This window comes from Thalassophryne amazonica, chromosome 8 (genome assembly GCF_902500255.1).
Source record: "Thalassophryne amazonica chromosome 8, fThaAma1.1, whole genome shotgun sequence".
In the NCBI taxonomy this organism is placed as follows: Eukaryota; Metazoa; Chordata; class Actinopteri; order Batrachoidiformes; family Batrachoididae; genus Thalassophryne; species Thalassophryne amazonica.
In genome coordinates, this window is record NC_047110.1 from 11,287,672 (window position 1) to 11,299,707 (window position 12,036).

Genomic DNA, 12,036 nt, shown 5'->3' on the forward strand with positions numbered 1-12,036 from the left:
TTGGGGTTTTACATAATTATTGTATGGCCTTGCCTTACAATATAAAGCGCCTTGGGGCAACTGTTTGTTGTGATTCGGCGCTATATAAAAAAAATTGATTGATTGATTGATTGATTTAACCCTTAAAAGAACAGACCTGCTGGAGCTGCCAACACTCAGTGAAGAAAGTGTGTGAGCATTGGCAGGTGAATTAATCAGCTCAAACGGGTCGTCTGTGCCTAGTAAATTAATGCAGGTCTTGTCTTCATGCTATTTTTTTTTTGTATTTGTGATTTTGTGTGTATATATATATATATATATATATATATATATATATATATATATATATATATATATATATATATATAATTATTATTATTATTATATTTTATATATATATTATATATATTTTTAAATATGATAAATGTCACATTTGAGTTTCACCATGAAGATTTGATATTGTGATAGATAGTGTTTTTATTTAAATCTTCTTTATTTTTCCTTTGGATCCCTGTGAGACACACCCATTCATTTTGCCTGCACTACAACTGTATGTACAGCTAAATGACACTAAAGTTTGATTTGATTGGACTTAATTCATTCAATGTCAAATTTAGTCGCCGACTAGTCGACTAGTTGATGATTAATGGTACCCGACTAGTCGACTAATGATTTTCATTAGTTGTCCCAACTCTAATTTTAACGTGGTACCAAACTGAACGGAGGTCAGTGGTATGAAACATTCAACACTTTATGCTCATTGCTGGAAAACATTTTACACAGACACAGTCTGTATGTGCAGTACATACATGATGTCCTTGTGTGGCACATATTGTGTAGGCAGACAGACAGACACATAGACACACATTTTAAAGGCATGAAATTGGCCTTCAGACAGATGACATGTGACACTCACACAGTCTGGAGGCAGATTACATCAGAGATATTATTGCAGCCATTATTTGGTTTAGTGAAAATGAGCTTTGTGCTGCTGCAGACGTGCATGTGTGAGTGTGAGTACATGTGTGTGAGCGTGTGTAGAAATGAGGTTGGGCCCAGAGATATCATCTGACCCTCTGCAGAGATAACGACTTTCCTCTGGAGGACACTTCACAAGTCAGCAGCCGATGTGGCCGCTGGATATTATTATCAGCATCCATCATTAGTTTCTATCGTAATAAATGTTATATAACTGGTTTAGGACCCCCAAAGACCCCTGTAGAGCTGTTTACTGAGAAAACAAAATGCATGAGCTTTAATGGTTCATGCTGTTTTAAACATTGCATCCTGATTGGCCCGCAACAGAATATTGCCCAAAGTCAGTGCATAAAAAAAAAATGAACATATGGAAACAAACAAACAAACAAACAACAACACCCAGACCTGCTTTTTTGTCCAGCACTAAAGCTCATCTCACACAGACAGTATGTGTGTGATGTGCCTTCTGAGGGAGTGACATTGCGTGACATATTTGTGGTGAGTAATGGCATACCTTTAAACACCACAAACATGAGTCAGAACTGTCTGTGTCTGTCTGTCTGTGTCCTTGGACAAGACACTTTGCCCACAATGTGTGAGTCCACCCAGCTGGAAGTGGGTCCAGACCTTAGCTGGAAAAGCTCCTTCAGTAGATTAGCATCCTATCCAGAGGGAGGTGTAGACTCTCCTCCGCTTCATGCTGTAGTTTGTAGGGCACCGGCACCACCGGGCCCTGTGGCCTGTGGAGGACTTACTTCTTCTTCCTTTTTAAAGACTGACTTGGACTTGTTCTTGTCCAATGAAGACAATAGCTGGTTAAGATTTTCCAGCCAGTTGTCACGCCCTGCACCGTTCAAGCACACACAATGATGCACTGCAATTACAGCATTTGTCGAGTGGAACAGTGGATGGGTGTGTGTGTGTTTTTAATACGTGAGATGTCTGTGGGGTTAAACAAAGTGCCCGTGTTGACAGACTGCAGTGTTATTGACAGCTGATGTCAGTGTGTCCGTGTACAGGGGCGTGTCTCACCTCCACCTGCAGTTCCTTGGCGGTGGTGGCCTGCAGCTCGGTGGGAACGGTGCACTCCAGAGTGTTTCCAACCAGAGTCAGACTCTCACAGCTGTGATTCGAAACCGTCAGAACCTGACACTTCATTGCCTCCCGGTCCATCCGATCACCCTGCGAGGGGGGTGGGGCCAGGAAGAGTAAAAACACCTTCAAACTTAAAGATCCTTTAAACAGTTTTTGTTGTTTTAAAGGACCAGTTGTTCTTCAGCTGGATTGGAAAAACATAGTTACACATGGTTTACAGGGTAAACACAATATTAGAGGAGTTAACTCTGCCAGGGCAATTATGTTGTCAGCGACATAATTAATCTGACCTTTAACTTTAACTTCTAGCACGCCATATTTCTGGGCTGTGAGAAGCTCCCACAACAGATATCAGAGGTCTGGACACTCCCAAGGTTTTGTCCATCCTAAATTTGTCTGTATAGATCAAACGTACAGTGAGGCAAATAAGTATTTGATCCACTGTCGATTTTGCAAGTTTTCCCACCTACAAAAAATGGAGATGTCTGTAATTTTTATTCTAATCCAATTACATTTGTTCCGCAAATCTGACTGGTTAATCGTGTGAGATTTCTGACCATAAAATATTGTGTTCACAGTGGCAAAATATTTGACCATTTCACATTTGATGTATTACTCTGCACTCTGACGTGCTACGCAGATGTCAATAATGGTGCTGTCAGCTGAGAGCGAGAGAAACTGGTGCAGTAACGACGATGCTGGTGAGCTCCGCCGACCGGATTACGGACAGAAAAATAAACCGTGCAAACAATGTAATTGGATTAGATTTGGAATAACCCCCTTGTGTCTGATGATTTGCAGACGTTAATGCTGGATTACGGAATTGCATGAAATAAGTATTTGATCACCTATGAACCAGCAAGAACTCTGTCTCTCACAGACCTATTAGTTTTTCTTTAAGAAGCCCTCCTATTCTGCACTCTTTACCTGTATTAATTGCACCTGTTTGAACTCGTTACCTGTATAAAAGTCACCTGTTTACACACTTAGTCATTCACACTCCAACCTATCCACCATGACCAAGACCAAAGAGTGTTCTAAGGACATCAACGACAAAATTGTAGACCTGCACAAAGCTGGGGTGGACTACAGGACAACAGGCAAGCAGCTTGGTGAGAAGACAACAACTGCTGGAGTAATTATTAGAAAATAGAAGAAACACAAGATGACTGTCAGTCTTCCTCTGTCTGGGGCTCCTTGCAAGATCTCAACTCATGGGGTAACGATGATTCTGAGAAAGCCCAGAACTACATGGGTGGACCTGGTCAATGACCTGAAGAAAGCTGGGACCACAGTTGCAAAGATTACATTAGTAACACATGATGCTGTCATGGTTTAAAATCCTGCAGGGCAGCAAGGTCCCCCTGCGCAAGTCAACCATCCAGACCCGTTTGAAGTTCACCAGTGACCATCTGGATGATCCAGAGGAGGCATGGGAGAAGGTCATGTCGTCAGTTGAGATCAAAATGGAGCTTTTTGGCATCAACTCCACTCGACATGTTTGGAGGATGAAAACAACCCCAAGAACACCGTCCCAACCGTGAAGCATGTGGGGTGCAAACATCATTTTTGGGGGTGCTTTTCTGCAAAGGTGACAGGACGACTGCACCGTATTGAAGGAAGGATGGATGGGGTCATGTATTGTGAGATTTTGACAAACAACCTCCTTCCCTCAGTAAGAGCATTGAAGATGGGTCATGGCTGGGTCTTCCAGTATGACAATGATACGAGACACACAGCCAGGGCAACTAAGGAGGGGCTCCGTAAGAAGCATTTCAAGGTCCTGGAGTGGCCAAGCCAGTCTCCAGACCTGAACTCAGTAGAAAATGTTTGGAGTGAGCTGAAACTCATGTTATCATCATAATTAGCAGCTGCACTGCAGACGCATCAAACACAGAACAACCTGTGAGCTTTTAATCTGTGCTTGGCAGAAACAAAGTTCAGTTGATTTGTTTCTGTACGTGTGTCACTGTGACATTCCTGTACTCCTCGTCAACATTCTAACATCTCTGTAAGATGTAATGTAAATCACCTCAGAGATAATATCTGGTCACAAAAACAGCATTTTTAGATTCAAACGTGTTTATTTCTTGCAGACCTTGAGAAAATATAAGTGGGAAGAAAGCCAAAGACATTAATACAGAAGTACAGCTGTCTCTGGGAGTACTTCACCGTCTTGGATTCTTTGGTACATCCAGACAAACCACCATGTGTCACACTGATGTCATGCTGCCTCCAGAAATCATGGGACAGAATATTATATTTTACCTTTTCTGTTCTATCCCAGTGCGATTTATATTTATGCTGCTCCTGCTTAAATGTAAAATAATGAAGAAATGCAGATTCCAAAAAGAAGAAAGGAAATCCTGGAGTGGGAGGTCTGATGGGAGGCATGGCGGGTGCTGCTGCTGCTGAACGGGGTACATCCATATTGTGTAATGACACCACAGTATAATTTCTCCTGACTCTTTATGTAAAACACTATACTGCCCCTTTCCAATAACCAAAATGTTGCATTCCTCATTTTGTATTTATTGAAATCATGTTGAAACCAGACCGGGGTCCCCACAGACAGCATCCATCTTGTGAATCTCTTTTCTATGTCAAAGAGTGTGGCCGCTATGGTGCCGCCATGTTGACCCTTCACCATGGAACATCAAGTCATGATAACTTCTTCATGCTTTGTCTGACTGATTTGAAACTTCACATGTGTGATGAGGGTCGGCCCCTGAACACACCTGCACCCTCTGTTTGTGCTCTGAGCACCCCAAGGTGGATGAACCATCAACTTGTCATAACTCCTTCATGCACTGACTGATTTGATTTACTTTAAACTTGAACTGTGTGATGAATGTCTGCCCGTGTATACACCTGCCACATCTGGTCATGCTCTGAGCACCCCCTGGTGAATGAACCATCAACTTGTTATAACTCCTTCATGCACTGACCGATTTGCTCCAAACTTTGTGTGTTTCTCCAGTTTTGTCAGCAAGGACATCTAGCATAAAATGTGTCAAATCCCAACATGGATCTGTACTTGATCCACTGTGGTGACCCTGTACAAATGGGATCAGCTGACAAGACAACAATAATAATTATAGCAACAACAACAAAGTGCCTTTCCAAAAGGAAACTCATGAAAGAAGCCAACAAGACTAGGGCGGCTATATCTGGGATCAACATCGGGGAAGGTTGGTGTGTGGCGACCGGATTTGTGGTGGTGGAGGTAGTGGAGACCACGAGTGGGAATTCCTTCACAGTGGCCTGTACTGAGCTACAGGAATTAACATGGCACCAACCAGGAAGACAGAGAAAATGGAGGAAGACTTGGAGGAGATAAAGACCTCATTGAATCGTATTTAAAAAAAGACATATCCAATTTAGACAAGTTGATGAAGGAAATTAAGGAGCTCCAAAATCTTGTTAAAGAAAAGGACTAGGAAAAGATTATTAAGAAACTTGAGCAACGGGTGTGATGAACTTGAAACAATATACTAGAAAAGATGATGTATAATAACTGGTTTGGAAACAAAACATCGGTCGTACGCAAGGGTGGTGGATTTGGTGGAGCAGTGGGGAGGATGCACCACCTGAAAAATTACAAACACTAGAACAGCAAGTACAAATTTTTTAAATCAAAAAGGTGTTGTATACATCAAGACACTATTTCAGACTGTCACACAATTCCATCACCAAGGAGTAAAAATAAACTACCAACATATAATAATACGATTTATAAGCAGGAAAATACAAAAATGAATTATTCAGACAGGCAAAGAATCTGAAAGGAACAAATGTATATATAAATGAGATCATCTAACGAAAAAAAAAAAATGCAGAATTGCCAGGGAAGGAAGACTATTAAAAAAACAGAACATATTGTTGCTACATGGGTCTGGAACTGTAGGGTTTGGATCAGAGTGAGAGAAGGAACAAAGGGTATACAAATCAGAGACATGCAGGACCTTACAAAGTACAGACCTGAGTAGACACATGAATATGACGTCAGTTGGTAGTATGACCAACAAAAAATCAGATCAAATATGGAAACAGATGATAAAATATATGACATAGACACCAATATTGATGAAGTATATTTGACTTGACTACACTGGCTTGAGTATTATACGGAAAAAACAGTTAATAGTGAAAAAAATTACTGAAGATACCCTGTCACTCATACATATAAACATTCAAAGCTTGTACTATAAAATGTCAAAAATAAAAGATTATTTAAACCATTTTTAAAAATAGATTCAGCATTGTTGCAATCACAGAATCTTGTCTTAAAAATGACCTCATGGCTGATGTTCAAATGGAGGGATATGAGTTATATTTTGTAAATAGAAGATAAAAAAAAGGTGGAGGTATTGCTTTGTACATAAAAACAGATCTGACATGTAAAACTGTTGAAGAAATGACAATTATAGATGATGTCATAGAAATTGTGACAGTGGAAATTGTACATGAAACATTTAAAAATATTCTAATCAGTTGTGTATACAGAGCACCAGACCAGCACCAGTGTTGTGAAATTTACAGATAAAATAATAGAATAATTCCATCAAATCAAAAACAAAACGCTCTTTATGTGTGGAGACTTTAATGTTAATGTGGAAAGAGTAAGTGATTTTGTGAATTCAATGAATAGCTTGGGTTTATTCCCCTTGATAACAAAACCAACCAGAATTACATCGCGAAGTGCAACTGCAATTGACAATATATTCACAAATAGAACAGATGAAATTATTAAGAATGGGATATTGATGACAGATCTCAGTGATCATTTACCAGTTTTTTCAATATTTAAATATAAAAATAGGTAAAAAAAAAAAAAAACTTATAAAATTTAAAAGAGATAAGTCATTAAAAGCCTTAGAGGCATTAAATTATGATCTTAAAATCAAAATTGGGAAGAGGTTTATGTCGGTGACGTTAATGTAGCATATAGTTCATTCATGAAAATACTGATGAAATCATATAATAAAAATTGTAAATTAATAAAAACTAGTAAGAAAAGAGTAAATAAACCATGGCAGACCAAGGGAATAAAAAATGCTTGTGTAAAGAAAAACTATTTATATAAGTGCTTTTTAAAAATGCAAACAAAGGAAACAGAACACAGATACAAAAAATATAAAAATAAACTATTGACAATAATTAGGAAACAAAAAAAAAAAAGATTATTACAGTGAACAATTGAATAAGAGTAAAGATAATATGAGGGCAACATGGGGAATTATAAAAAGTGTGATGGAAAGTGACGGAGTGAAATCAACCTTTCCGAATTACCTTGTCAAGGAAGATAAAGAGATAAATTATATAAAAGAAGTTGTAAATGAGTTTAATGATTATTTCTCAAAAGTGGGATCAAATCTGGTTGGAAACAAACCAATAGTAGAAGATAAATTAAATACAATTGTAAATACAGTCAATAGTATTTTCCTTGACAATGTGGAAAAAAATGAAATAAGGAATATTGTAAAAAACTGTGTAAGCAAAAGATCAACTGACTATGAAGATTTAGACATGATGACTGTAAAAAGTATAATAGAAACTTTTATTGAACCATTCACTTACATTTGTAATCTGTCTCTGTCAACAGGAATTTTCCCAGATGAAATGAAAATTGCCAAGGTAGTCCCGTTATATAAAAATGGAGACAAACATAACGTTTCAAATTACAGGCCAGTGTCATTGCTTCCACAGTTTTCTAAAATTATGGAAAAGGTTTTTGTGACAAGGTTGGATAAATTCATTGAGAAACATCATATTTTAAATAATGCTCAGTATGGATTCAGAACAAAACATTCGACAGCTATGGCAATTATGGAATTAACAGAGAAAATATCAACAGCAATAGATAATAAGGATTATATGGTAAGTGTTTTTATTGACTTGAAAAAAAGCTTTTGATGTTATCGATCATTCAAGATTGCTTCACAAGTTACAACAATATGGAATAAGAGGGATTGCACATCAGTGGGTAAAAAGCTACTTAGAAAATAGAAAACAGTTTGTTCAGATAAATAATACTAAATCAGAATTGTGTAATATTATGTGTGGAGTACCACAAGGGTCGGTACTTGGACCCAAACTGTTTATTTTGTATATCAATGATTTTGTGAATATATCTAATGTACTTGGTAGAATTTTATTTGCTGACGACACAACATTATTTTACTCTGGATCAGATATACAGGAAGTAGCACAAGTGATAAATACAGAGTTGGAAAAAGTGAAATATTGGTTTGATATAAAGAGATTGTCACTTAATCTTAATAAAACAAATTTCATATTGTTTAATGACAGAGTTAAAAAAATGATGTGTCATTAAAAATCGATGGAATGGACATTCAAAGGGTAAAAGAAACAGAATTTTTAGAAGTTATGAGTGATGAAAATTTTACATGGAAGTCACACATAAATTACGTAAAAGGAAAGATAGCGAAAGCCATTGCTGTTTTGCATAAAGTTAAATATTCATTAAATAGTTATGGATTATTAACATTGTACAATTCATTGACTGTTCCATATTTGACTTATTGTGTAGAAATCTGGGGATCAACATGTACAACTTATACACAACCTTTATTTATTTTGCAGAAAAGAGCTTTAAAAGTGATTGGCAACAGTCGATTTAGAGATCCATCTAATCCATTGTTCATTAAGTACAGGGTACTTAAATTTCATGATTTAGTTGATTTGAAATTACTACAAATAATGTACCAAGCGAATAACAATACTTTACCAACAAACATTCAAAATATGTTTGAAAAAAGAGTAAGTAGTTATAATTTGAAGGGCATAGAAGTCTTTAAAAAACAAGATTCAGAACCAAGATAAAGGAACGGAGTATTGCAGTGAATGGTGTAAAATTATGGAACAACCTCAACAAAGAAATCAAAGAATCAAGGTCGCTTAAATTATTTAAAAAACGTATTAAACTTGATGTATTTTGTAAGTATGAAACTATGAAATAAGTCAGTGGGCTGTGACAACGCCAAAAATGTAATCTGTTAATAATGTTTAGAATGTTTGAAGTTTAAAATGTAATCTATTAGGGATGTAGTCTTTTAAATAATGGTTAAAATAAGGAAAGAAGTCGGTGGCATGTGACAAAGTCATAGAAATGCAATGATGTCGATTGATGATGCTTTGCAAGATTGTATTGTAAAAAAGCGGCAGAATATATGACTTGTTCTTCCAAACTGCTCCTTTTCGTTCAATGGTTTGTAATGTTTTGTTAATTTTGCTTTTCTGTTTTTTTTTTAAATGAATGAAATAAATCCTCAATAAATAAAACAATAAATAAATAAATGTTGCGTGTCGATCATGTATTGATTGACACGATCACACTCGCACATATACACTACAGTTATGCGTTTGTCAGGGGACTGTGTTTGACATGTAATCACGTCATGAGTTGGATGACATTCGAAATCACGCAGGGAGGGGCTGACCACTGGCCACGGTCAGTGCTGCAGTCCTGCAGCGTGTGCTGCTCGGCTCCACATTGCAGCTACGGCATCAGCGCAACGCAAAGCTGGGGAACACACATTGGCACATGTTTGATCACCCATGTGCAAAGCACGGGCTGCACACGTGTCTGCAACCATGATGACTCTGGGGAAAAGAAAAAAGAACACTGGGTTGCCCCAACCACATCTCAAGTGCGCACAGCGAGCCGCATGTGGTCAAAGCTGCACATGACCGAGGCGTCATCGCTCGCACATTTGGTGAAACATATCATGCCATGCAGAATATCACCTAACGAGATGCCACCATGAGGCACGTGCATCGGCGGGCTCTCCTTCCATTGTAATTAATAAAACCACAGGTCACCTTTGCAACGCGGTCAGCAGTGCTTCAGTGTGTGCTGGACAGAGGGCTCTGCCGGCTCATGTGTTCATGATACTAGGGCATCAGGTCATTCATGTAAAAAAAAAGGAAAGAAAGAAAAAAATCATCCATTTCAGTTCACTACTGCCCAGGAGGAGGATAATTCTTGTATTGTCTGCTCTTTACAACAGGAATTAAATATTAAAAAGTGCAGCTGTGTTTTTTTTGTGTGTGTTTTTTTTTTTTACAATGAGAACAAAATCATGGCCAGTAACATGACTGTCTTACATTTAAACAATACATTTAATGTTCTTATGATGTTATGTTTTGTGCTCACACATTTTTGTTGATTTATGCACAGCAGAAATAATATGTCCAGCATGTAATCGCTGCTGCTGCTGCTGCTGCTGCTGCTGCTGCTGCCTGAGCATGATGACGTCCTTGCACTGTTTGTGCACGCGTGCACAAGACCATCGTTGCGGGATTGTTCCCGACCGTGTGTCTCCCGACAGCAGGTGGAACTTTTTGTGGTTTGCCAATTCATTTTTTCCCCTCTTTTTCGGCCAGTTTCTGCGTCTTTCGCCCAACTTCGTGTTTTGTGTGAAGGGGCCATAAATGGCTTGTCTATGCTACAAGAACGTCTTGATTATTTCATATCAACTCCATTGTGGTGGTGTGTAGAAGCAAAGCTACAAGACTGTCCAAAGACTTATGGACCTGAATGTAGTTCGACGTAAGGTACAGTAGTTCCTAATTTAAAAGCACAAAAAGGGTCTCATGCATAGAAGTTCCCCTGTTTAAAAGCAGTCTTAATGTTCCTTCAGTTCAAACCACAAAACATGTTTTAATGATACTGTGTGAGCGAACCAGATCCTGTTTCACAGCAAAGGTCAGACCTCGTCAGTCAGTGTGCACTGAGGAACATCAGGGAGTGCTAATCACAGTTTACGCCTGTCTGAAGGGTAAAGTCAGAATCCTCCAGTGTAGCACTGAAGATTATTAAAATGCTCAGGGAGGCTCAGTGTTTGAAAAATGCTGCACATTACACAATGAGAAGGTAGCATTGTGATTTCTGCCCAAAATAAAAAAACAAACCGGATCCAATTTTTATTGCACTTGTATGGAACTTGTATGGTGTGTACTCATGCATACTTGTGAAGTGATGTGCATGTAATTGCAGAAATGATTTGACGCAGGGGAGCACTGACAACAAGTGATCCTGTGCAGGTTTGTGCAGCCTGAGGCAAAGTTTACTGCAGGAAGTCAACCAAATCTCAGCACAGATTTCACATGTTGAAAATTAATTTGCACTCACACCTTGTCGTCTTAAGAGTAGACATATGTTACTGCCATTGTGGAAAATTGTGTGAACATTCCTTGAGTAAAAGCAGCAAATCAATACATCCTGCTTTGAATATGTTACTCAACACTGTGAGCAGCATTTTTAATACAGAATGGCCTGTTTCTTACAGTGTCACATACTGCACTGTTATTACACTCAACAAAAATATAAATGCAACACTTTTGGTTTTGCTCCCATTTTGTATGAGATGAACTCAAAGATCTAAATCTTTTTCCACATACACAATATCACCATTTCTCTCAAATATTGTTAACAAACCAGTCTAAATCTGTGATAGTGAGCACTTTTCCTTTGCTGAGATAATCCATCCCACCTCACAGGTGTGCCATACCAAGATGCTGATTAGACACCATGATTAGTGCACAGGTGTGCCTTAGACTGCCCACAATAAAAGGCCACTCTGAAAGGTGCAGTTTTATCACACAGCACAATGCCACAGATGTCGCAAGATTTGAGGGAGCGTGCAATTGGCATGCTGACAGCAGGAATGTCAACCAGAGCTGTTGCTCGTGTATTGAATGTTCATGTCTCTACCATAAGCCGTCTCCAAAGTCGTTTCAGAGAATTTGGCAGTACGTCCAACCAGCCTCACAAACGCAGACCACGTGTAACCACACCAGCCCAGGACCTCCACATCCAGCATGTTCACCTCCAAGATCGTCTGAGACCAGCCACTCGGACAGCTGCTGGAACAATCGGTTTGCATAACCAAAGAATTTCTGCACAAACTGTCAGAAACCATCTCTGGGAAGCTCATCTGCATGCTCGTCATCCTCATC

General features: G+C 38.6%; 1 protein-coding gene across 1 annotated transcript in view; it reads right to left on the minus strand.

The window, feature by feature from the left end:
- met (MET proto-oncogene, receptor tyrosine kinase) overlaps positions 1 to 12,036 on the minus strand; it is a 258,333-nt gene that overhangs the window by 45,291 nt on the left and 201,006 nt on the right. The window contains exon 13 of the mRNA XM_034175737.1: positions 1,990 to 2,139. Within this exon, the coding sequence (XP_034031628.1) occupies positions 1,990 to 2,139 (150 nt within the window). The remainder of the gene's footprint in view (positions 1 to 1,989; positions 2,140 to 12,036) is intronic.